Here is a 27,829-nt window from a genome sequence, read left to right on the forward strand (position 1 = left end):
TCCAAATGGCTGGGACTGTGTATTTGGTACATATAGGAAGATAAATATCATATCCAAGAGCCGGGAGTCTGAAGCTGATTGGATGGTGAACCGCTACCTTAAGTTTCGCACGATCATCAAGTCCGGTGCGAATCCTTTGAAACTTGGTTTCACCGCGCAGCGGACCTAAACCGCATCCGCGTGTCTACCGTCCACACGAACGAGCGAAAGGAGGCGCAGCCGGTCGGAGGAGGAGAGGGGTGGCGGCGAAATGGAGGAAGAGAGGGTGAAGGAGGAAGCTCTCCAGATCATCGGCGTGTTCCAAGCCCTTCCCCGATTGGTCGTCTTCGATCTCGATTACACCCTTTGGCCTTTCTACTGGTGAGTCTCTCCAGGGGTGAGGAGCGACCTTCCCACCTCACATCCATCCTATATTCATTCTCCAAATCCTTCAATTTTTTTGTGCTTCACTGAAGATCTTGCATGATTCGTTGGTTTAGACTGGATTTTTATTTCCTTCGGTCAAAAAATTTGTGATGGAAAGCCGCTGGGGATGGCTTGGTACCGGTTGGGTTGTTGGGCCTCAGGATGGCTTGACATAGTGGAATTAATGAAGCATTAATGGACATCCTATGGACCATCATGAACTCATGAGCAGATGTTGCCCAGATTTATGCATGAGATGATCGTAACATCAGAAGATGAGAGGGATTAAGAAGATGAAATATGATTTCGGGATAGGCATGAAAATTTGATGAGATTAAATCAGGGATCTAGATGGATAGGTTCTTTAAAAGTCCCTTATCAATCTCGAGGGAATCGATAATAGCGAAAGAAATATTACGGAATTAGGAATTGGAGATTATCATGTTAATTCTGGATCTTAGTTCTAGATGAGGAAAGAGCTAAGGAGAGGTTTAGGTTCTTGCTCTTTGCGTATATCTTGTTCATCAATTCAATAGATATTAGCAAGCACAAGAGGAAAGTTAGAGCATCAAGGAAATTTCTGTACTGTTTTTGTTTCTTGACGAAGAATTATTTTTGATCTTCGTCATTGTTAAGCAACCAACTTGGTTTCTCCATAAGTTACAGAAGAGGTCAACTTACATGTTGTGTTTGCTTAAACTCTCCTGTCTTCAACTCAAATAATCTATGTTGGGTATGTATTATTGAGATAGATCCATTTTAGACATTTTAATGATTATCAAATTCTTTGCTTCCAACTTCGAATGACTTCTGGAGAGTTGGACTCTTTCCAACAATGAGTTTGTTACTAGATAGCTTCTATTTATTTCTAGAACTTGATTGAGGAATATTCTGGTCAATGGTGTGAATTCTCAACTTATATGCCTATCATACATTTAACACATTATCAACTACCGTTATATCCAAAAGAAAAACACAATATCACTGTTAGCACCATCTATTTTTTGTCCATTTGATGCATGGGCAATAAACCTTCAAATCATATAACTCTATATCTAGGCATTTATAATGTTGAATCCTGAAAATTGTTTTAAGAACCAGTGGCAAATGATTTGCCAATATTTGCTCTATGGACTAATGCTTCCTTGCCATATTGAAAACTATAATCATAAATTCATAATTATCAAACCTTTCCCCAACTACTTTGGGATTTTTATGATTTCTTAGTCACCTAGCCTTTCTATTTTGGATTCCTTTGATTTTATCGCAATATTTTCAAATACTTTATTATCTATATTCATCTTATCTCAGGATCTTCCATTTTTTAAAACCTATAAGTTAAACTTGAGCACTTCTCCTTACAGAAGCTTCCTTAAATTTTCATGCAATTGCTTATACCTCCTTATTGTTTTTATCACTGCCTAAAATAGATACTTAAGTAGATAGTACATTTACCAATAATTGTTAGGTCAGTTGGTTGGCTCTTCTAGTCCAAAGGCTTACCCTTGGAGGAGGTCCAGGGTTCAAATCATAGGTATTACTTGAGAAAAAAAGGGTACTGCTCTTTGTGCCTCTCCATCTTTTATTCATCTTTCGATCCTTCCTAATCTTTCCAAGATCCATCTTAATAATTCTTTATTTCTTCCATAAATGTCTTGATTGCTTGAATCCATTCTATTGTTTAACAATTGGAACCATATAACATATTTACTGTTGTTTGATAAAAGTTTCATTCACATGACCTAAGAATATGCTATTTTCTCAAAGCTCATCTTTGTATTATCAACTGAGCTTTAGTTCTATTACAGATGTCTTTAACCTTTTCTCCTTGATATTTTTACCATGCACACTATGGTATCTCTTGTCCATTTAATTTTCTAGGAGTCAGTGTTTAAAAATGTCTACTTCTGTTTGGAGGCACAAGGAGCAGGGAATTTTATAGTGCTTAGGTAAAAAGTAGGTGCTAGATGAATGTCCTGGTTGATTGTCAAAAATATCATAAACGTTTATCAATGTTCATAGATATAATAATAGAAATTTAGAAATAAAAGGATAAAAAGAAATAATGGCTAAATTAGAAAAAAATTTACGTTTATTAAGTATCTGTTTTTGTAGCATGGTGTTATATAGTAAACTAACAGAATTTTTCCTACAAGTTTATAATGAATATTGATTATCCAAAAATTATCCCTAATAACTCAATTGTGTGAAATAAACAATTTTACCACACAATGTATGATCAATGTAAACTTGGAAAAAATGTCATTTGAAAATAGTGGAAGTTATGGCTAATTAGGGACTTGGGGTGTTTGGGCACAAGAAAGAGACATCAAGTTTACACCATCCTAACCTTCCCACGTAGTCCATGAGCTGCCCTAAAGATGATCAATGCTAAATTGTTCCACTTGGACAGCCTCTGCAAGGTTGGCCTACATATATGAGCTAGTAAGATGGTTCAACCCCAAGGGGAAGTCACCTAAGCTAGTCACCAAGGTGTCATTGCCCCCGACTAAGCACCTCCTGAGGAACGTGAAAACCTACTGGATGCATGTAAGGCTAGGCCCCATAGCATGCAAGGTGACGATCTGTCAAATAAAAAAGTTATAACCAAACTAACAATAGTCCACAAATATAGGCAGGATAATAATCAAAATTTTCAAACTCACATAATTTCTAAACAAACTAAGCTAATTCCCAAAACATTCTCAGCTTACATATTCAGGTAAAGCTACAACTCAACCAACATAACCACTTATAAAGTTTTGTACTCGTACCAAACGCTCCCATAAACATTATACACTAACTAAAACCATTATTAGCAATATTAACAAAGCAAAATATGACTGAGACCTGAGGAATGCAAATAAGTACTTGTATCTAGGATAAGACGAAGATCATTCTTTAATAAATCCCATACATATTACAAGTAACATATGATATTGGATATCATGAAGTGGTTTTGAGCATGTCTATTTAGATGATATTTAGGAAAACTTTTGTGATCAATGGATTGCAATTAATCAAAGTGTTATTTGAAGATCTTTTGTCAAGAACAATCACAACATATAGTTAAACTATCATTTTATTTGATCCACAATTTTGGGATACCCAATTTGCTACAATTTCAGGTTACCTCCTAATAATTTCTACTTGTTGGATAGTCAAATCTATCCATCCATTAATAAGTAAATATTTAATATGGAATCTCATCAAAACAAAGAGAATAAATAGATGATAGGGCACAGATATGATATTTGTATTATAATGTTACTAATGCAAAAAAGAGTCCAATTACTCGAGAAAATACATCTGAATTATCTCTACATAATACTAATTTTTCTTAATCTTCTAATTTATTAATATTTTTATAAGTTTCTCCTTTAAAAATATATTTAATTAAAAATTAGAAAATGTATTTTTATTTGGACTATTGAGCACCCTACTAGGGGTACCAATATTTTTTACATTCCTTCATTATGCTTTTTTGACCAATTATTTTTTGAAATTTGTTTAAATTTTGGCTTAGGTTTAGATAGTCATAAACATATCAAAATTTAAACAAATTGCTGCCAAAGAAAGACAGTAGGTAGCATACACCCCATGCATGCTGCCATTTTTTTAATTATGAACTTTATTTTGTAATTTTTATTAAAAAATATTTTTAATTTTAAAAATTAAATAACCAACCAAAAATCATAAAGTTGGTATCAATGTATAGATCACACTTAGATCTGGACTAAAATGGTATCAAAGTTTCCCTTTATTTTTTCAATTTTGACCCATTTAGTCAAGGAAAGAAAAAATAAGCGAGACGCGAGGGAGTTTTACTTTGCTAAGACAAAGGTCTGGGCTGCTAGTGGCTACAAAAGCCTTCGCTCAAGCTCTCCCATGCTCGCCTTACGTTCAAATGAGAGGAGAAATGTCCTTGTCGATTCCTTCTCCTCTTTTTGCCTATTCTAGCCTAGAACTGACAAGTGTCTTTCGGATTAGTTTGGTACACCCTGAGCCGGGTAGTTCCGAATAATTCCAAAAACCTTTCTTATTAGATACTGATATTGGCTGAATGCTTCTCAGATACTTCTCGAATACTTGTAAAGTATCCTAATTGTTTAAGATTAAAGAACACTCCAAGTACTTTTTGAATATACTTGAGGTACTTACCGTTACCTTCATGAATGATGGGAGGGTATTTTTTTATGTTACTTATTTCATGATTAATGGTCAATTTTGTAATTTGTGATGTTAATGCTAAAATATGAACTATGGTTTGGGCTTTATGGATTTGAATGATGATTAAATGATAAGCTTGGAAACATTGATGCTATCATATAAAGTATAGACTATATCATTTTCTTGATAGCAATACTTGTATAAATTATCAGAATTGGGAAGTTCAGAATAATTCTGGAAACCTTGGTAATTAGATCCCGATACTAGCCGAATACTTCTCGGATACTTGTAGGATACTTTCATAAAGTATCCTAATATTTTAAGATTAAAAAACACTCTAAATAGTTTTCGATTATACTTGAGGTACTTACTAGATACCTTCAAAAATGATGTGAGGTATTTTTTTTATGCTACTCATTATAAAGTATCTAAACCAGGCAGTTCAAAATAATTCTGAAAATCTTGATTATTAGACACTGATATTGGTTGAATCAAAATTTGCCGTACTGATATTGCCCTGAACCGGTACCGGATCACCGTGGAATCCAGTATCGAAAACTTATTGTTGGAGAACCGGTACGGAATTGGTACGAGACCGGTACGTGACCGGTACGAGACCGGTACAGACCGGTACGGTATCGATACGGGACCGGTATGCGGAACTTCAAAACTCGGCCTTTCAACGGAACCGGTACGGATTGGTATGGAGCCAGTACAGGCCGGTACCATACCGGTCCGGGCCGCCACTGGTATGCCAACCGGTACCGGTACGCCGACAGGTATCGATACGCCGACCGGTATCGATACCTCTTAGATACTTGTCGGATACTTGTATAAAGTATTCTAGTTTCTTAAGATTAAAGAATACTCCAAATACTTCCTGAATATACATGCATCACCTACTTGATACCTTCAAAAATGATGGGGGGACATTTTTTTGTGTTGCTCATTTCATGATTAATAGTCAATTATGTAATCTGTAATGTTAATATTAAAATGTGAACTATGGGTGGGGCTTTATGGATTTGAATAATGATTAAATGATAAGCTTGTAAACGTTGATGCTATCATATAAAGTATAGATTATATCATTATTTTGATAGCTTACTTTGCTTTGTAGATTCTTTGTTACAGATACTTACATATTTCTGTATGTACTTATGCATATTTATATATTTTGATAGCCTAATATGCTTTGTATGCATACATACATACATACATACATATACCCAACGATATCTCTTAGCCATATTTATCGTACTTTTATAGGTTTGTTGTATTAACATGTTTGTATGGTGTCATATCCATATCCTAGATTTGTGCCCATGCTTCATGGTTTGCATGTCTTGCTACAACTATATCTAATGCATGTCACTACTCGATCATCTATCTGCAGCTTGTTTTGCTAACGTCTACCCTTTTTTAAGAGGACGAGCCTTGCTGCAACAATAATGTTGCTCTATAGTGCCCTCGGTGTCACTAGTCCGTAACAACCAAACAGCCTCTCCACACTTGATCTAACCCTCCCCATACCATGCAGTGGTGGAAGCATCATGCACTAGGCCACCCTTTTTTGGCTGTGTCAATGCTGAACAATTTTGTTCCTTGGTATCATAAATACCATCAATTGCCCATATAAGGTCACATCCATTAATTGTCATTGTTGGTATAGATCCAAATTATTTGTGAGATTATCATTTTTGGGTGAATATTTGTTTCACCTGCCTTTCTCATATCTTTGTGGTGGGGTTCGTAAGTTTAACTCTATTGTTCTTATGGCAATTACATTAGGGAAAAGTAAAAATTGACTTGTGACAATTTAAATTGATTACATGATCCACTTTATTCTTTTGAATATTTGTTCCATCATTGCTTCCTAACTCTTCTAGTGTGTCTCACTCCATGATTCTTGGTGCAGTTAAATTATGATGAAGCAAAATGATGATACAAGAGTTCAAATTGATTATAAGAGATGATCATATCATTTAATGAATATCTGTTCCATCTCTATTTCCCAGATTTTTAGTGTGGCTCAAGGTTTTAATTCTATGATTCTTGTTGCAATTAATTTAGAATGAAGCAAACAATGACATGATAATTCTACTATCAATTAGCTTCAAGGTTGAGATAGTAGGATGAAGATAAATGAGGATTTCGGTAATACCATTACAATTTTTATAACATTTGTTGGCGAAAAGCATAAAGAATTTTTGGATTTTTTAGCACCTTTTTTGAGTTAACATTCTAAAAAAATTACATTAAACTATTGAAGTTTACAGTAATCATGCTAATTGTGATACATCAAGACAGTTAACAAGTTTCTAAAGATGTCGTTGGTGCATTTCATTTTATCACTTGACAATCTCAACAATCTAAAATTTGATATATAGTCATTGTTGACCCTAAAGGTTTGATTTTGATGATGCAAAACATTTGAGTAAAAAGTTCACTAATCAGTTGACTTGAGTATGTTTGAATGTTTACAAAAAGCCAAGAAGAAAGCCTCCAATAACTCTCTAATGAAGATTATTTATCTAAAGCTCTACGCAAAGAAATTCAACTTCAAAAAGGTCTTGAAGCAATTCTTGAATGCTCATATGCAAATATGTAAAATTTCAACTTGGGCTATCTCAAGAGTCGATCCTTAAATTGCAATAAGTCGACTCTGGCACACTGATACAAACTAATACACCCTTACGAGTCTACTTTAGCAGATCATGAGTAGATCTCTAAACAGTCTTAGAAGACAGATAGAAAGCTGTAAAAATTTTTATATTGGCGAGTCAACCCATGAAAATACGAGCCGACTCCAATTAGATAAGAGTCGATCTTAGAAGCAAACGAGTCAATCCCTGAATGGCCACAAAGAAGATAGAGAGCTGTAAATTTCACCATATTAGCGAGTCGACTCATGAAGAATACGAGCCGAATATAGTCAATAAAGAGTCGACCCCAGAAACAAGTGATTCAACCCCTGAACGGCAACAGAGAAAAGACAGAGAGTAGTAAAATTCAGTCTGTTGAAGAGTCGACCTATGAAGATAACGAGTTGACCCCTCATTCAAAAGAATTGATTCCACAATTGTCATAGGAGAAAGACAAAACGCAGCAAAAATAATAGCAAGTTCGAATCGATCTTTGAATATCACAAGTCGATTTCTGAAAATTATGAGTCGACCCCTAAAAACGTCGAGTCGATCATTCTACGCCTGCAACAGTAACAACTAGATTTTCTATAAATCAGAATGACCATTTTTGTCTCATAATGTCTCTTTCGATCTGTCTAACGGCTTGCAAAGTCTTCCAACCACTCTTAAGTAGTATAAATGCATGAGAACACTAAAAAGAAGCAAGAAGATGAGAAATAGAATGAATTGAAGAGCCAAGAAAAAGAAGAGAGCTTAAAAAAAAATTATGCAAGTGTATTTATGGAGAGCTGACAGATCACATCCTCTACCATTGAGAGAGTTGGTGCAGTGCATTCAAGTTCAACTAAGGCAAACCAAATGATTCAAAGCTCTATTTATTCTTTGCATTTGTCTTTAAGGAGTTATATTTTATTGTGTTATACATTATTCTCTATAATCTGTTGTGATAAGTTTTAGGGACTGAAACTTGGAAAAAAGTACATCCAAATCTTGAATTAGATTGTATTGAGCTTGAGGATAGACTTGGTGGTGATTTTGGTTGATTTCTAGTGAAAATCAACTCGGTTGATTGTGAGCTCGGGTAAAATAATCAAAATGTAATCTTGGAATGATTATAGTGAAATTTTCAAAAAGGATGTCTTGGAGAGTGGATGTAGGTGCAGGGTTGGCACCGAACCACTATAAATTTTTCTGTGTTTGTATTGCATGAATTGTCTGCATTGATCACTTGCATTCTTACTTTTGTTAATTTTCTGTTGCAACTCACATTCACCCATCGAGTTTTATTTCGTTGCATTCCACTTAAAGTTTTCCAAAAGCCCAATTCTCCCCTCTCTTGGGCTGCATAGCTGGGCAACATTCATATTAATGAGATGATACTTACTGAGTGAAGGAAAAGATATTTTAATAAGTAGTAGTCTTTATTCCTTTATTTCTTATTATATGTTGAGATGGATTTATACCCAATAATCAAGTTTTTGGTTTCCTTTTCCAGTGAATGCCGCTCGAAAAGGGAAATGCCGTGTCTTTATCCACATGCTATGGGCATATTGAAAGCACTTAAGGATAAAGGAATAAACATAGCAATTGCTTCTCGATCACCAACACCTGATATAGCGAAAACATTTCTTGATAAATTGGGCATTCAATCTATGTTTGTGGCCCAGGTGAGCCCATGAGAAAATTTGTCCGTTGTTTATATGTCTATTATGTTCCTGCACTTTTCATTCAAAATTCGGTAGGCTTGTGGAATTTATGAAATTCTAGTGAAAATTCAGATTAAATTTTTGATGCCAAAATTATTATGGTGATGAAAGTAATTAAGTTTCTCTGGTTTGCTTTGGGTCATTTTTTACTTTTGTGATTTCTTGGTGGTATTATTGTTTACTAGTTGTTGGGTTGTTCATCTCCAAGTTTCTTCTCGTAGTATGAAAATCATATCCTGCCTTGTTGTAAATCACATATAAGCTGATGTTAGGAATAGGGCAGCGTGGATGAGGCTCCCGCCGTAATATATAAGCTGATGTTTGCTGCATATTTTCTGGTTTCTTTGGTATTCGTGCTAAAAAGTTGGATGATATGCCCACTTTTTGAATTCTAGCACACCTTTGGTTATGCTCTATGAAAGTAGAGAAGCAAATATTAGTAGAGGATGGCCTACTCATAATAGGTAGAACATCACATTGTAATTGTGTATATACCTATTCGTTCAAATATATTCATAATCAATACATACACTATACATGACATTGCAAACTTGTTGACATACTCCAAGGTAAGATTAGGCTAGATCTTGCGTTCTTTTTAAGATGTCTAATTTTGTGATTTTCCCTTTTTGTTTTTTGGAGAAAAAGATGACAATGCCCATAAATTCATTTCATTAATGTTTTGAAATGAAATTATAATAACAATAATAAAATATTATTATCATTATTATTAATAATCCCAATGCAAGCAGGCCTAAGGATAACAAGCCTTATCCAATTTTCAAGAAGCAATAATATATATTCAAATCATAATTCCTAATCTCTCAAACAATATCTTTAGTATCTTTAGAAGAAGCTATGAAGTCTAAACACCGGTATTCTTCTCCTCTCATTTTCTCCACCAAAAAACTGCTGACAGGATATCCCAACAAGGACTCAACTTCTTCAATCTTTGCTTGTGATTTTGCTGATTTTTCTTTTTTTATTTTCTTATTAAATTTTAGGGAATCTTTTGTGTTATTTTCTATTCTATGGGGTTATTTGCAAGATTTTAGTTGTCTCATGGTTCACCACTTGAGATTAGATTATAACAATTGATCAAGTATATAAATGGTAAGTTGTAATATTATGAGACCTACCTGACTTTTTGATGGAAAAAGGTTGTATAGAATCCTAACTCGCCAAATGAAAGAGAGGAAATTGAAGGAAAGGAAAGGTTGGAAAGATTGGGAAAAGAGTAGGGAAGAGGGAAAAAGGAAGCGAAGGGATAGAAAGGAGCAAAAAAGAAGCAAAATTTAGGATCCTTATGTAATCTCTACCATGATGAGGGCTATAATTTGCCCAATGTGTAGGACCCATTAACCTTGGCCCTAAAGGCTACCCCTTGGGTGAGGGGGTCACCACTTACACCTTGTTGGTATTGCTTTTAGAGGGCCAAAAGTTGCTTCTTAGAGGGCCAAAAGTTGCTTCTTAGAGAGCCAAAAGCTTATTTGGATGATTTTGAGATTAGGTGCATGTTTGGAGGTGCATTTGTACTCGTTAGAAGTGATTTTGAGTCTAAAAATAGAATTTGGGTGTTTGGCTACAACCCAAAAGTAATTTTGAACCATTTTGAAAATCCCCCAAAATGTGGTTTGCTTAAAGCTGACCCCCTCCTGCTTTCCCTAGACGTGGTCCCGCGAGCGGAATATCACATTTGTGGAAAGTTATTTCGTTTAAGAAAGTGGTGCACTATCCCTCGATACTCTTTCACGTCTACTTCTTCCTGACTCCTAAACATATTAGGACTCTCCTTGAGATTAATCTCTTAGGTTCTTCCTTTTCCCAGAAAAGAAAGGAAACCCTCACCTATCGAGAAAATCTACTATGCTAGAAGGAGAACTGATAGAAAGAAACCATTTGCCTCTCTTCTTCCTATCTTTTCTACTCTGATCGAAATCCAAATCTCTTTCATCTCTCTTTGTGAAAGAAATCACCAATTCTCTTCTTCCTATTGCCTCTCTTCTTCCCATCTCTTCTATTTTGACTAGAATCCAAATCAGTTTCATCTCTGTCCATGGTGCCCAATGAAAGAAATCGCAATCTGGTTCCCTTTGAGGACGTGAAAAGAAAAGAAGGGCGTGAAAAGAAAAGTAATTTATACCTGAAAAGAAGAGGAAAAAGGAAGATATGAAGGTATCTTGCTGTCCTCTTTCTTGTAATAATTCTATTCCTCTGTCATCATTCTTTCTTGAGAACAACTAGATATTTGTGTTTTTCCCCTTTGAGCTTAAATGAAGTAAATAGTTTCAAGTGCTCCTTGCTATGGTGGACATAGCTGTTGAAACAGTAGATGCCCTATAAGCCAATCATTTGATGGGTTTCTCTTTGTAATCCTCCAAATCATGTACTTTGACACTCGATATATATCAATAAAGGCATTGTGTTTCATCATTTGCTGCTTATCTATTTTATTATTGGATGATGAACCCCATAAATTAGGACATTGGTTTTAGGGTTATGATGAGATCATACCAGTGAGACCTAAAATCCTAAAATCCTAATTTAGAATATTCCCAGTCAAATTGGTATATTGAGTTGGGGATCAATATTACCGGAAAGACTGGCACATCTTATGTATGCTCAATATAGAGGGTGATTGATCTCACAATCACTTGTGTGAGACACTAATACAAAGATGTGGGTGCTCATTAGAGGAATGAGTTCACTGAAATGACCAGCCATGAGAACATCTTATGGATTCTTACTTAATTATCAAAAGATGGTTCTCATAGTGGGAGTTGTGCAAGTGATCCTTAGACCTAAGATCACCATGGTACCTTGTTCACTTGAAGCTATATTTTGGTTTACCCTCATTCACGACATTGCGTTGTGTACGGGGTATTCTGGATATGGTGGATTCTGTACGAAGGTTGTGAGTAGGTCAACAAGGAATCAATCACTTCTAGTAAGAGAAGGTAACATCCTACTTACTCTAATCTTATGATGATTCAAGAAGCCTTTGATCAAAGCAAAATAAATATTAGAAAGAATTTCTAATGTTTTATTGTTTGAATTATCATATAAAAGATTGAGAGAGACATGAATAAGTGATTGAGTTTGATATTGATCCATACTCATGCACTTATTCAGGATGTAGTATGACTGAGGGATTGAATTGCACAGCAACTTGCCACTGAAGGGTATGTTTGGATTTGTCCAATACATTCCTCATCTTCCGGGTAGACATGATACGTTGCTAGACGTCAATCATGTCTTGTGGGTTGATCGGATCAAAGAGTTTGATTAGATCAAAGCATCGGAAAGGTTCTGATTGCTAAGTCAGGTTTAGCACTAAATTGAACCTAAATTGGATTAGAGGTATTCTAATCAGGTTAGGTCAACTTGCACCTGCACCTACTGCTGGCTAAGATAATGAACCCAATGGGTCACACACAAGGGAATTGATCAAGGGTCTAATTGGATTAGATCATGTTTGCAAGATGAACATGCTAGCACGTGTTGCAAATCCTAGCTCCTGATTTAAATTAAATTCGAATCTGATTCTTAGGTTAGGTTGATCTAATATGATTAGATCATGATCTAATATGGGTTAGCCAAGAGTTGGAACCCATTTGGCTTTAATTAGACCTGATTTGATTAGGTTTAATGTTTTCTTTAAGTTGGTTAAACCCAATTGGATTGGGTTTGATAGGGCCTTCACTTCTGGACCATTGGATCACTCCCTGGATGAAGGATCTGGTCCACTGGTTGGTGCCTTCATCTGGACCATTGGATGGTTTCCTGGATGAAGGATCTGGTCCACTGGTTGGCGCCTTCATCTGGACCATTGGATGGTTTCCTAGATGAAGGATCTGGTCCACTGGTTGGCGCCTTCATCTGGACCATTGGATGGATTTCTGGATGAAGGATCTGGACCATTGGTCAGCGCCTGAATCTGGACCACTGGATGTCTCTCTGGATGAAAGATCTGAACCGTTGCTCAGCGCCTGAATCTGGACCATCGGTGATGGCATCTTGCTTCTGGACCATTGGATGGCACCCTGGATGATGATGCCTTGATCTGGACCATTAGATGGTGCCTAGATCTGGACCATTGGCTTTGGTTCACTGCATTTGGGCCCTTGGATCATCAGGATTTAAGAGGAAGATATGAGAAAGAAGTTGATACACTCTTCTCCTTAGCACCCCATCATGATGGGATGCCTCTCTTGGCACATGCCTCATCATGATGAGGTGTGTGGATGGGATGCATCCCTCCATCTCTTATAAATAAGGAGGTGCCTTGGGGTTCTAAAGATCATCAAAGAAAAAGTCTCTCCTTCTCTCTCCCTTATCCCTTCTTTCTTACAAGCCTCTCTCTTTTGTCCTAACCCAAGACAAGAGGGTCTTCTTTAGGACAAAAAGGCTAGTGAATGTTTTAGAGGTAGAAAGGAAGAAGGAAGTGAAGGAAAATCAGCCAATTAAATCCTTTGGAAGGATTGAACAATTAGAATCAAGTTTTGGTGGAGCTAGAGTCTTGAACCCATTCCTGTGTGGATCAACATCGGAGGGTGAACATTTGGGCACCTTAGGACATCTTCAGACATATTGGATATAGCGTGACAGGTATTCTTCTATACCAAGATTATATTTTCTACATTATTTGGTTATACTATTAAGGTGATCTTGGCTTATTAGGGTTTCATATAAAGGGTTTTATAAGAAAATTTTATAATCCCATATCTTCCGCTGCGCCCTAGGGCACTGGGAAACCCAACAGCTGTAATCCATTAGTTGGAAAGCAAATGCTCAATACATATTTTAGGGAAAAAAAGTTAACATTGTTTAATAGTTTTGACTTTTGAAATGGAGGGACAATGAGTTCTTAGTTGCATTACCCATTGGCATCAATTAAATGGGCCTTTTTTGGACCCTTCAATATCATTGGGTGTATGAATACATGATGTGTTAATGTATAGAAAGGTACTGGAGTATGTTAGTGTGACCTTCTTTTGATGGAACATCCTTAACAATTATTATTTAATTTCATTTCATTTTTCACATTAGCTATATGCAAAAACACTGTCATAAGATTTTTATGAAATTTATTTGCATCATAGTACTCATTTATCTTATAACTAAATAATTTTAGAATCATTTTAGGCAATTGTCCTTTCTGGTCATTTTGTCATTCATAATCAGCTTTTGGGTTTGCCAACCAAACATATAGCAAACCACTTCTACAGCTTCAAAACAACTTTTGGATCTTAACAACAAAACACTTTTCCAATAAAATACTGCTTTACCTTAAAATTTGGAGCTTTTAGGCAAAACCTCTACTTGAGATGGGTCGGAAGCTATATTTCTTGGGCTCACCTAAGAGATTTGGGTACGAGTCCTTGAAATAGCATTTTTAAAAAAATTAATTTAAAATATTTTTATTGCCATAATCATTTAAGTTGGTATCTTTTTGTGGCCATAATCATGCAATGAAGAATTGTTTAGAGGTTGATGAACCACAGGAAGAAAGGAGTACCGAACAAATTTAAACATTTGTATTAATATTAGAATCAAGAATTATCCAGTTATGATATCCTTTGTTACTTGGCAATCACCCATAAAAATAATTATATTATTTGTTATATTGTTTAGATTTAAATAAAAAATTATAAGTTAACATTACCATATAATAGTTTTTGATAGTACAATATAATAACAGTATAATATAATATAAGATAATAATATTATTATATTATAATATTATAAATATTATGATATAATAATTTTCTATAACATTATTATAGTAATAATAAAATTATAATATAATAATATAATAAATATAATACTATTTTTACATAAATTTAGAATTTATTATTTATGATATTGTTTTGATTAAATGACAAACAAATAATTTATAACTGAAGAATATTTTACTAATTATATAAACTGCTAGACAATTGAAAGCACCATATAATGTGCTTTATTATCATTTTTAATACTAAATGCATTTTCATAGTTTGGTTACCAAATGGGTGTAAAGTTCTACAATATTTTAGAATTGTAGTTACCGAACAACAAACATCTTATTGTTAAAAGCTCTACTATTGAAAGCTTTACTATCCAAAGTTCTAGAGGCAAAATATCTACTATTAATGTCAAATAGGGCCTTAGCCTTCTAGGTAAGCTAAGAAACCTATAGTGGACAAGGTAATGAGTATAGATCTAGGTTAATGGTGGGGAATGACCCAAATGCACAACAACAACCGCCCCCCCCCCCCCCCCCCCCCCCCCCCCCCGCCCCGCCCCCGCGCAAAACCCCCCAATTGAGGAGGTCCTGGAGGTAGAGAAGGTCTCGTATAGGGTTTCATGCAACCTTAAAATAATGAAGAAAATATAAGAGAAGAGGGGGGAAAGGGAGAGAAAGGAATGTGGCATTCGATGCTCTTGTAGTGCTCCCTCTCCTTGGTTGTGAGAGGATATATAGGAGCAAGGATTAGGGTTCTATGTGACTAGATGGAGGTACAAGAAGGCACCGGAAAAGGATAAGGTTTATAGTTTTCTTCAAGAATTTTGATAACATTTCTAAACTTTCCCTTTTTTTATCCTTTTCTTAGCATTGAAAGATAGGAGTATTTATTGAGGAAGGAGGTGGTATAAGGGCTAGGATTTAATAAGGAATAGCATTTCCCTATTGAAGAAGAAGGACGAATCAAAAGAAAAATAAAAAGCCCTTGCAGCCTTTTCTTTTTCTTTTTCTTGGAACAAAAAAAAAAATGGATGAAAGAAGGGATGCACGCCTCCCTAGTTTTTCCTTTTCTTTCACGGCTGAAACCAAGAGGAATAGGATGCTGTTCACGGCTCCTTGGGAAGGGCAAAATCATATTTCACGGCAGCCCCTTTATCCTCCTTTTTAAAGGCATATGGAGCTCCTACCTTTTAGGAGCTCCATCATTTTCCTTTTGTTTTTTCTTGTGGCTGAAACCAAGAAGGGAGAAAGGGGTTTTTGCTGCCGTATTCCCTTGTTGCTTGCGGCTCAAAAAACCAAGGGAAGAGGTGGTTCTTCACGGCTGAAAAAGAGGAAGAGAAAAAACTAGGGTGCTGCCCCCTTTCTCTCTCTTATATATGGCATGTGGAGCTCCTAAAATTTAGGAGCAAGGATTAGGGTTCTATGTGACTAGATGGAGGTACAAGAAGGCACCGGAAAAGGATAAGGTTTATAGTTTTCTTCAAGAATTTTGATAACATTTCTAAACTTTCCCTTTTTTTATCCTTTTCTTAGCATTGAAAGATAGGAGTATTTATTGAGGAAGGAGGTGGTATAAGGGCTAGGATTTAATAAGGAATAGCATTTCCCTATTGAAGAAGAAGGACGAATCAAAAGAAAAATAAAAAGCCCTTGCAGCCTTTTCTTTTTCTTTTTCTTGGAACAAAAAAAAAAATGGATGAAAGAAGGGATGCACGCCTCCCTAGTTTTTCCTTTTCTTTCACGGCTGAAACCAAGAGGAATAGGATGCTGTTCACGGCTCCTTGGGAAGGGCAAAATCATATTTCACGGCAGCCCCTTTATCCTCCTTTTTAAAGGCATATGGAGCTCCTACCTTTTAGGAGCTCCATCATTTTCCTTTTGTTTTTTCTTGTGGCTGAAACCAAGAAGGGAGAAAGGGGTTTTTGCTGCCGTATTCCCTTGTTGCTTGCGGCTCAAAAAACCAAGGGAAGAGGTGGTTCTTCACGGCTGAAAAAGAGGAAGAGAAAAAACTAGGGTGCTGCCCCCTTTCTCTCTCTTATATATGGCATGTGGAGCTCCTAAAATTTAGGAGCAAGGATTAGGGTTCTATGTGACTAGATGGAGGTACAAGAAGGCACCGGAAAAGGATAAGGTTTATAGTTTTCTTCAAGAATTTTGATAACATTTCTAAACTTTCCCTTTTTTTATCCTTTTCTTAGCATTGAAAGATAGGAGTATTTATTGAGGAAGGAGGTGGTATAAGGGCTAGGATTTAATAAGGAATAGCATTTCCCTAGATCTAAGGGTTGTTATGAAGTGCTAAATAGATTAATCCTATTAGCTAGGATGTGAGAAAATGGATTAATGAGATATCTAGGTTCAAAGGTTAGGATTTAATATTGTGTGCTTCTAGTGTTTCTTGAGGATCCAAGGGCTAGGATAGGTCTTAGTATAAGGGCTAGGATTAGAGCTCTTTGGATCTAGTAGCTAAGATTGATATGAGATGGTGTGCTCTTATTTTCTAGAGAGGGGAAGACAGGATTATAGTGGTGTAATACTAGGATTAGAGGAGAATGTATTTCTTAGGTTGTGTTTCTTTAGATGGATAGGATGAAAATATAGAAGGGAGGGATATGATGAGGAGAGAAATTTAGATCCAATGATGGAGAGGGATGCTAAATGCAAGAAGGAGATAGACCAATTCTCTTTCCTTTTGGATAAAAGATATGGAGGGGGATGGATGGTTGAGATTTTGTAGGAGGTAGAGAAGAGGATCCAGTGGAGAAAGATAGAATGCCATTTGTATGATTTGGGCTAGATGCAAGGAGAATTTTAAGGGTTAAATCGGTCATTAGGAAGAGGTAAAATAGCCAAATAGAATACACGAAAATCTAATCCAATGCATGTTATGACAATGGTATGAAGAGAGGATGATAAATTTGTTTTGGATAATATCGTCTTTGTCCTCTTGTGGGGTTAAGGTTTGGTGCAGGGGTGGTAACACAAGAGAATGGTGTTTGGGAGGCACATGGCACAAGGTGCGAGGATGAGGATTGAGTTTGTTATAAAGAATCATGATAAAAATGAGGTGGAGGCTTATTAGGGTGCAACTTGTCATGCTAAGAGATAATTGGTCTTGAGGGGGAGGATGATGAAGGCTTAAACAAGATGGCGGTTTTAGTTAGGTACGCACCTTCATTAGATCGAACCTTTTCATGTGCACTTATGCTACAAGAGAGGGGGTGAAAATATTGTGGCTATGGTCATAACAATTAGGCCTAGCCTAAGCCTACATTGGATTCAAGTTAGGTTCAATTTGGATACAAGTGTAGCTTTTAGGCTCAGTTTTGTGTTGGGCCTTCGGAGTGGGTCAATTGAGCCTGGAATGGCTGAGTAGAGCTAGGGTAGGCTTGGGCATGATTGGGTGTGGTCTAGTAAGATTGGGTAGGATCGTGTGTCGTCGGGTATAAATGGTTTTGATTAGGTATGATTGAGTGAGATCGGGTGTGATTAGGTGGCTAGTTTTAGGTTTGATTGGATAGGATTTAGTATGATCTGGTGACAACAGGTATGATTGAGTGAGATCATGTGGCTAGGGTTCGGTTGGAGTGGATAGAATTAGGTTGGAATTGCTAAGATCATGTCAGATGCAACCGAAGAACGAAATTATTCACCCTGCAATGGGTGGGCAATGCTATAGGTCCCATTTGTTTATGAATATCAGTTTTCTCGGTATCTTTCCTCAAGTTGAGTTCAAAATTTTTTGTATTACGACAACAAAATGGGTGCTTAACCAAATGCATGCAAGTTTTTATCACCTAGGACAGCCATTGCTATTGCTGCACTTTATTCTCCAAAGAATGCACATTTGTGCTATGTATCATGAAAAAGAGGAAGAGAAGAAGATTTCCCCATAAAGGTGAGCTTCAGATAGCGTTACTTAGAGATGGCAATTATCAAGTTTCTTGCCATGTCCCCATGTGGACATGACAAGACATGTATGCCATAGGGGGGACACAGGGATAGTATTTGGTCATGGTTTCTATAAATTGCATTAGCCAGCAAACAAAAAGGAAAAATCAATGAAAAATTTAACCATCAAAGTAAAGGGAAAAAGGCTGTCCCAGTCCCATATCTTTCCCTAGCCAAGAAAAAACAAAAAGAAAAAAAAAATTGGAAAGGGAAGGATTTGCCTTGCCCCAGTTGAGGAAGGAAACAAAAAAAGGGAGGGAGAAAAGGAAATTCTAGGATTGCCATGGTGCCAAGTCTTGTATCCTGTCCAAGACCAAGAGGAAAAGTGAGAAACAAAACCAAAAGGGAATAGATAGAGGCTTACCTATCTCATTCGTTATGCTTCAAAGATTTTCTCCTTTACCTCTTCTTTTCTCCTCTCTCGCCCATTTATTTTTCTTTTCCTTTTACCCTTCTCATTGGACTAACAAGTGCTATTTTGTTGTCCCTCTCAACTTACTCAGAGGCGGCCGACCCCTCATTGTCTCTCCTTTGTCCCCTTGTTTATAGTATTGCCATTTTTCAAGAAAGTGGCGTGTCTATACATAGAATGTCACTACTTTAAGTATGAGTACTAGGTCCCACATCTGTCTTAACATTATGGTATAGTATGTCTCCATCCTGTGACATGGTGAATTATTGGAGTCAATACAACAAATAGTGCCATGTGTCACTGTAGAGGGTGCTAAGCCTGTACATACACTTGTACCCTATGAGGTTGGTATGGTATGCACCCTACCACCCAATATGCTATATATTTGTAAAGATGTACAATGTTATATATAACGTATGTACAAGCTTCGCCGCCTCAATACTGGACCCCATACCGGTTGTATTTTATTATAGTATCAGTATGCAATATGGTATAGTAAGATTTAGCATACCGAGTCTCGGTGCGCTATGGTACTGGCCGGTACGGCAAATCTTGCCTACATGTATATAGAGAGAGATGGACCATCTTCGTAAGATGAGAAAGTATTTTGATTGCATAATACCGGACCCCTTCTCCTCAATACTGGACCCCTTCTCCTCACACTCTTTTTAACTTGTGAATCTATTTTTATATTTTGATTGCATAACTTGTACACTCCCTCAAAAAGGGGTGGATGGATTTAAATGGCATTACACTAGTTTTCTGCCCATGAGGAAGACAGAGCATTAGGCTTTACCCCTCTATTCTTCCTTTCTCTTTTTCTTCAATCTGCCCTCTGATATGTGACACCAACACACTATGATAGCCCAAGCACTAGCGGTTTGATGGCACCCCAATCATCCCAACTATCCATCAATGACACTCATCACCAGAGCCACCATTAATCTTGGAGGCCATTCCCCACAATAGCTGCTCAATGCCTCCTACTTCGAGGCTGTGCCACTTCTCACCATCTACTTCAGACACTCAAAAACCTACTTGTCTCCCTCCACTAATTCTGCAACCAAACCATACTTGGCTCCACCAATGACCAGTCTCTTGCCCCATCTTTTTTACCCATTTGGCTTGTTGTTTTTGTGCTTCCCCCCCCCCCCCCCCCCCATCCAAGACAGCAGCCTATATGCAGATATTAACAAGCACTTGCAAATTTTGTCCCACTAGTTTTGATGTTTATTTTCTTCTAATTACTCCTAGTTCCAGAGCTTTGAAAAAATTTTGCTTGGAGAATTTTAGGTCATCCTTTTCTAGGTATCTTAGGTGATAATCTAGAAGGACAAGCCAATTGGTTCATGACTTTATTGAGTTTGGGTTCAGTTTGACTGTACTATTCTGGAGCTCAACCTTCAGCTGAATTCTGCTAATTCTTGTAGAGGGTAGCTGTTAGGCAACCAACATATTAAGGTTGGGAAGACAACTTCTACTTAAAAGTTGTTATTCTTCTTTCTAGATGATGAAATCTTTATTGGCTGTTTGTACCCTCGAACTTATATATACTGCAAAGTGCTCGAGAAATTTTAAATAAAAATGAGATTAGCAAGATTTTTTTCCCACGCCTTATGTGCTTGACTTGCAATCTTAATTGCTTGCATTACCATTTAATTCAAGAAGAAATTTCAGTCAACTTAAATTGATATATTTTTTCTCCTTTTAGAGAACTAAATAAAGGCCACACGATATCAGAACTAATATCTACCTAAAAACTGATATCAGAACTAATATCTACCTAAAAACTATGTATCCATCTGCCGGTCTTTTCTTATATCTTCTACATCTGCAAATGTTGCCTACAGATTCAACGCAGCTGATCAAACAATTCCATAGCTCTTTTACTTTTGTACATTTTGAGTATATTTCAGTAAGAGTAGTAGTCAAAAGACTCAAAACTGTATCAGTGGGAAAGAAAATAGAGAACCGCAGATGCCTGCGGCATAGTGGGCAAATTCATATAAAAAAAGCTGAATGCTATTCTACTGATCAGATCTAGGGAAAGCTACTCTTCTTGCTGTATAAGAGGAAACAAAAGATAAAAACAATTAAAGTTTCACAGCTTTGGCCACAATGAGTGTACCTAGTGACCTTGTATTTCATCAAGCTATTTTTTGCTTTCATTTTCTTCAATATGAAAGCAGCTAGAGTCCTGGCTTCAAATCTAAGGATACACAGAAAAGATCTGAAGAACTTAATCTAAAAGTCCAAGTCCTCTCCTGAAGGTTTATCAATGCACTGGTTGACCCTCTTTGAGTGCTTATGTCTTATGAACGGGAATCCTTCTTCTAATTAGAGAATGATGGATGCTTGTAACATGGTGGGCAAACTAATATCATAAAAGCTGAATGCACATTTGCTAAAGTGATCGAGTGAGTATAGGGAAAGCTACTCTTCTTGCTGTATAGGAGGAAACAAAGAATAATAACAATGAAAACTTTGGAGCTTTGGCCACAATGAATGTAATTGGCAAGGTTTAAAATCCCGTAGGACAGGAGTATCCCAGTTCGGTCATTCACTAGTTGTTGAAACCTTTTGCATTCCACACATGCTTGCTTTGAGATGGTAACCGAACTAATATGGTTTGGTGCCAATAAGTGATAGCAAGGTTAGATTTGCTGCTTGCTTCTATTCAAATTGCAGGGACATGTTTTATCACAAGAAAAGGAAAACACGAAAGGAAAAGAAAAGCAAAGAATGATCCAAACTCTATCTGCACATAGAAAAGGAACAACTTTTTTCTTTGATACATTCTTGGTGAAGCATAGGCCCATAGATCTTACATTGTGATTGGAAAAGCATTGAGCATTGCTCGGCTTGGAGAAGGAGGGAACCATTAGAAGATAAGTTGAAGGGACTCCAGTGGTGCCTGGCCTATGGCATTCTCAGATGGTAGTGCATGGGAGTCGGTAGGAAACCTGAGTGAGCAAAGCATCAATGGGACGTGACATATAGGTTAGCAGGTGCAAAACTGGTGGAGGGTCCCAAATGGGTAGTAAGTGCCCTTGGTGGGTGTGTGAGAGCTGACAGAACCATGTAGTGGGAGGAATCAAGCAGTGCTAGTGGTACATGGCCTCGAGGATGGATGTTGAATCACATGGTGGGTGGCATTGAGGGGTAGTTGGGCTTGTCGAGGCAGCACAAGGGGTGCCGATGGCTTGAGAAATGGAGGTAGTGTCAAGTGGGTGGGTGTGCTTATGCCACCATGGTACGATACTATTGAAGAAAAGAGAAGAGAAGGTTAAAGCCTGATTTTCTGAAGCTTTTCATGATGTCTTTATTAATATTCTGTGCATGCACAAAATTTTTTATGCCCATTCGCCCTCTTTGAGATAAAGTTGGTGATATGGACCGTTCAAATAAAGATAGAAGCAGGGTCTGACAAACCGGCCCGTACTGGCCGGTTTGGACCGCTCCGGCCCGTAACCGATATGCCGGAGCAGTGAAAATCGGTACGGGCCGGTTCCGTGCCGGAGACAAAGAAGACAAAGAGAAGGAGAGAGAGCGCTGGAAGCAGGGAGGGAGGAGACCTGTGGCTGCCATTGGAGAGCCACGGAGGGGCGGCGGAGGCCGGGGGGGCGCGAGAACCTGCGGGGGCGCGGCAGAGGCTAAGGCCGCGGCCGTAGACCTGACCACGGTCCGGTTCTAACCGGAGAACCGGACCGGAATCGAACCGGGAATAACCGAACCGGGAAGAACCAGACCGGAACCGAACCGGACCGGAACCGAAATCGTGCCTCACGGTTTTTAACCGAGCCGGAACCTTAAGGAATACGGTTCGGTTAAGGTTCCAGGTTTGATGGAACCGAACCGGAACCGGAATCAGCGGTTCAGTTCCGGTTCGAACCTGAAAAAAAAAAGAAATGAAAAGAATGGGGTACAAATTATAATATTATCCAGTTGTATTATTAAAATTTACTTTGATAGTAAATAATAAAATGAGGTACAAATTATCATTTTGTATTAATTACATAATCAATTTGTATTTATAATTTTTTCCCAAATTAATTACACAATTTATTTTTTTTTCAAAATTTTATAATTTATGTTGAAAAATCGAAATCGAAACTGTCTAGAACCGGAACCAGAACCGTTTAGAACCAGAACCGAACCGACTATTTTCGGTTACGGTTAAGGTTCTAGATTTTTGTGGAACCGGAACCGGCGGTTCCATAACCGGAACCGGCGGTTCCATAACCGTGGTCAAGTCTACGCGGCCACGTCCCTTGTTTCTTTTTAATTTGGAGATTTTAAGTGAAGTCGGCAAATCTATTGCTGACTTCACTTAAAAATCTCCAATTTTTTTAATTCAGAGATTTTTAATTGAAATCGGCATCCGATTTGCCGACTTCACTTAAAAATTTCAAATTAAAAAGCCGTGGCTGCGTCCCTTGTTTCTTTCGAAATAGGAGACGCGGCCTCGGCCTCCGCCGCCCCTCTGCGGCTCTCCGATGACGGTCACAGGTCTCCTCCCTCCCTCTCTTCTACGTGCTCTCTCTCGTTTTATTCTTATTCTCGGGCTTTGGCAGGGAAGAGCTGGCCGGTTCGTACCGGCCGGTTTCGGTACGAACCGGAACCGTACCGGTCCGGTAGGCGACTGGTACGCCAACCGGTACCGGTACGGCGAACTTTAAATAGATGGGTTAGAAAACTAAGAGGATTAGATACCCTTCCCGTGTGTTCCATTGGAAAGAGAAGGCAAGATACAATGGATTCATTGGGTCTCTCATGAGAAAAGTCTTGGAGAAATATGCTATATTAAGACAATGTTTGGAGGATCGATGGCACAAACTAGAGATCAGTTCCAAAATTGAAAGGTGATCACTCACATTGCAAAGTGTTCTTACATTGGGTGTAGGCGTCAAGTTAGGAGAAAATCCAAAGAAAATGTTTTCTAATGAGACGAAATGAATAACCATAAATACATTGTTCTTAATTTCTTATATAGGCAATAATGTTAAGATATTTCTTTCCCATCTACGTAAGCTGTCATCTTCCCTTCTCAACATCTCTTCATGGCCTTTCGCACTGGGACCACACCAAGCAGTTTCCAAAAGACAAAGATTGGAAATTTTTTGAAGCCTAAGTAACAAGGTTGGATGTCGGCTTATTTATATAAAATGTCAAATCTGCACATATATCCATCAGACCACTTGGTGTATTTTAGCTGTTACTGCTGTAGGTGACAAAAAAACTCCACCCATTCAGTTGAGCACCCATTTTGGTGATTATAGTTACAGTAGAGTTCATGCTTAACTATGGTTACAGTCTGGAAAAAGTTTGATGCATCCACCCCACGTTGCATGACCATAGTCCTTGTCATCATTGGCATGGAAGTTGCATGTGATAATGATATCAGATGAATTTTAGAACTCAATGATGTAGGACAACTTTTGGTTATTTTGGTATGCTATGCATACCCAATCATGTTGATCCCATAGCAGAACTTATTTTTCAGCTTATGTTTTATTTATTAACCTAAACAAAGTTAAAATAGTGACCATAGAAGTGGCATGTGATATTGTTAAGGGATAAATTTTAGATTGTAGGATAGTCCTAGGGGAAACTAATTTTAGATTGCATCCAATGAAGATCCTCTATTTGTACTTATTTTTTAGCTAATATTTCTATTGCCTAAAACTTACTATATGTATCTATGTATGGGTAGATGGATAGATGGATGGATGGATGGATACATGCATATGATAATAAAAAAGAAGTTGCTAAATGTGCATGCATAGTTTTAAGAATTTTTCTAAAGACAACTAAATTATTTACATTTTAACTAAACTTATTTGAAATATTTTAGTTCTGTAAGTTACTTAACTTTACATATTGTGTGATGCATTTTCATGTTATTTATTGTTACAAACAAGATTTATCATCCATATTGATTTTAGATATGCATCTGTAGGGTTTTTGACTCATATACTATGTTAGGTGGTTGATTTTAACCCTTTTAACTAACATTATTGATAATGATTGAGTTGGTTTGGTGGTTTTCAAACACAAATAGGTTTTAGATAGAGCCCCAATACTTCAAACTTTTTCTTTTCTTGCATTACATTATTGAGATAACAAGACACCATATGTAGGGACACACTTCATATGTTTTCAGAGCTTTTTTTTTTTTTTTTGGGGGGGGGGTTGTCTCTTTTGTTACGTAATTTTTAGTGAAAATCAAGACTGCCTACTCTCTCTCTAAAAGTTATATGCTCTCTTATTTTTTCCCCCTTTTTTTAAAGATAAATTAGCCTAGCAATTTGATGCTGATGTTGTTGAAGCTGGAGCATGGATGTTTGAAATAGAAGGCACCTTCTTTTGTGCCACCTTCAATGTTGATCTTGTTTATCTCTACCTGTCCTTGCCCTTTCTTCACCAAGACCATTGGTCTTCTTCTCCCTCATTAGGCGAGACCCTTCATTAATCAATGAAGTGTGAGGTGGGCCACGCCTACCTTTACGTATGCATATATAGGGCTAAACTTAGCTACACTTGAGTGGATCCCACTCAGATCTGATGAGGTCTACATTGGACAATGGGATCTAACATCGATTATCTAAGCTGTTGGATGTAATCTACTATTTTTAGACTACTTATACACCAAAAATTATATTCTTTGAAGATCCCTATCATATGCATCAGGTGCCAAAAAATTGGACGGTCTTAATACATAAAACTCTATGTGATTCTTTAATTACTTGATGCATAGGCTAGCGGTCTCCAAATCACATGATTTTTGGTATGTAAGCAGTTTAAAGATGGTAGGTCATATCTAACAACTCGAATCATTGATGTGGGACCCCATCATTTTGATGTAGAACTAATTGATTTTGAATGAAAATCCACTCGAGTGTAGCCAAGTCTGGATCATAAGTATATGTATAAGCATATATATACATATATACACACACATATCTATATCCATACATATGGAGATAGAGAGAGAGGATATTGGTCAAATCCACAAGCAAACTTTGGTCGGCCCTCCTGCTTGATGGATTTCAGCCAAAGGAAGTGCATTGCACGCTAAGTCATTTGGAGGTACTGTGCACTTAAAAGCAGATATTCCATAAATTAGGATGGTGTAATGTATCCTTGTGCCTCTTCTCAAGTTAGTGAGTTATGGATGGGTTGATGTGATATGCCTCATCGTTCAGGATATATGAAGCACTAGGACAGTTGGTGAGCACATCTTAGATCATACTCATTATTGGCGGATGATGGATTGATGAGAAAATCATGTGTGCATCAGTGTAGCAAAGGAAGGGCTGCAACAAAGAGAGGTGATAAGCTCATTTTATCAGTGGTACTTCTACAACACAAAGATGACCTATCAAGTAAGATGAAGATGCCTAGAATGTACTTTGAACTTTCTTGTTCTAATTCTTCAGGGTCTGTGCACGCCAGTAGAGGCTCCAGACTACTAGAATTTCTAGCTGTGCTGTGCAACATTGTGGACCTTGAATCTACTGAAATCCCATTATCAGATAACATTTGTGTAGTTAAAATATTCTATGGATGATTAACACTGTAGACCTATGGCTGCTTTGTGGATTTCTAATGTTGAAATCTAATTTCTTTCTGTATATACAGACTTTTACATTTAATAAATTAGTCAATAATGGTGCACATATTTATGTTAAAGTATGCATTCTTTGTACAGATGCAATTTTTGTATTGCAGTGCTGTCAGATATTTATTGGTGTTTTTCCTAAATAGACCATGTCATTGTTTTAATGTTGATTCAGGAAATATTTTCTAGTTGGACTCACAAGACAGAGCATTTTCAGAGGATCCATAGGAGGACTGGTGTTACTTTTAAGTCCATGCTCTTCTTTGATGACGAGGGCAGGAATATTGAAGCGGTAATTGATCTATGCCTTTTGTGATCCTCATGGCTCTTGGACATTCCATTGGGAATTGGCTGGAGTATAGAAAGTCTTTTTCAATGCAAAATTGATGACAGTAAACACATAGGAAATGTACAGAAATGATATGACCGAATATGTTATAATACGACTTTCATTATTGAAGATTATCATATAATAAAAGAGTAAATGTTTGTTTGAGATTATATGTGGAAATCAGACAAAAACATGAGGAAAAAAATCACTCTAATGTTAATATGTTATTTTATCATTCAACCTTGTCCAATATGTGTTTTAGGTGGTTTATGATACACTTTCATGCTCTTATACAAGCTTCCATGCATTTCTGGTACATTTCTGTTTCTCCCTATATTTCTCCAGACTGAGTATTGATTCTAACAGCTGTATATCAAATTAAGCAAAATTTTCATGTTTTTAGTTATTGAAGAATAACTAACATTAGATTTAAGAGCATCCCAAGATTAGATCCATTTTCCAGACTGGATGCACTGTCTTGTTATGGTGGGACTCCCTTCTTATTCAATAATTCAACATCTTTTCAGGTATCAAAGATGGGAGTGACAAGTATTTTGGTGGATAATGGGGTAAACCTTGAGAAATTGAGGTCAGGACTCAGAAAATTTGCACTTGCTTCTGTATCATGCAACAGGAAGCAAGTGGAGTAATCTGTTTTAGTCAAAGATAGTTTCAGGTGCAGAATTATCATTTGCTACATGAACTTTCATGCTACAATCCATGATGTCAGCCTGCTTTATAAGCAAGTACTGAAGTTCTATTTTCATTATATGTTTCAAGAACATGTTGAATTTCAAATCATACATTTACATGAACTGATTCAAGTTATATAATGATGGCCCTGCAAATCTCATGTA

General features: G+C 37.1%; 1 protein-coding gene across 1 annotated transcript; it reads left to right on the forward strand.

The window, feature by feature from the left end:
• On the forward strand, nucleotides 1–27,829 carry LOC103697305 (magnesium-dependent phosphatase 1). Its single transcript, XM_008779145.4, has 4 exons — nucleotides 1–360; nucleotides 8,719–8,890; nucleotides 26,817–26,933; nucleotides 27,500–27,829. The coding sequence occupies exons 1-4, from the start codon at nucleotides 251–253 to the stop codon at nucleotides 27,620–27,622; spliced, it is 522 nt and encodes a 173-aa protein (XP_008777367.2). The 5' UTR covers nucleotides 1–250; the 3' UTR covers nucleotides 27,623–27,829.

The sequence above is a fragment of the Phoenix dactylifera genome, chromosome 16 (assembly GCF_009389715.1).
Source record: "Phoenix dactylifera cultivar Barhee BC4 chromosome 16, palm_55x_up_171113_PBpolish2nd_filt_p, whole genome shotgun sequence".
Lineage (NCBI taxonomy): Eukaryota > Viridiplantae > Streptophyta > Magnoliopsida > Arecales > Arecaceae > Phoenix > Phoenix dactylifera.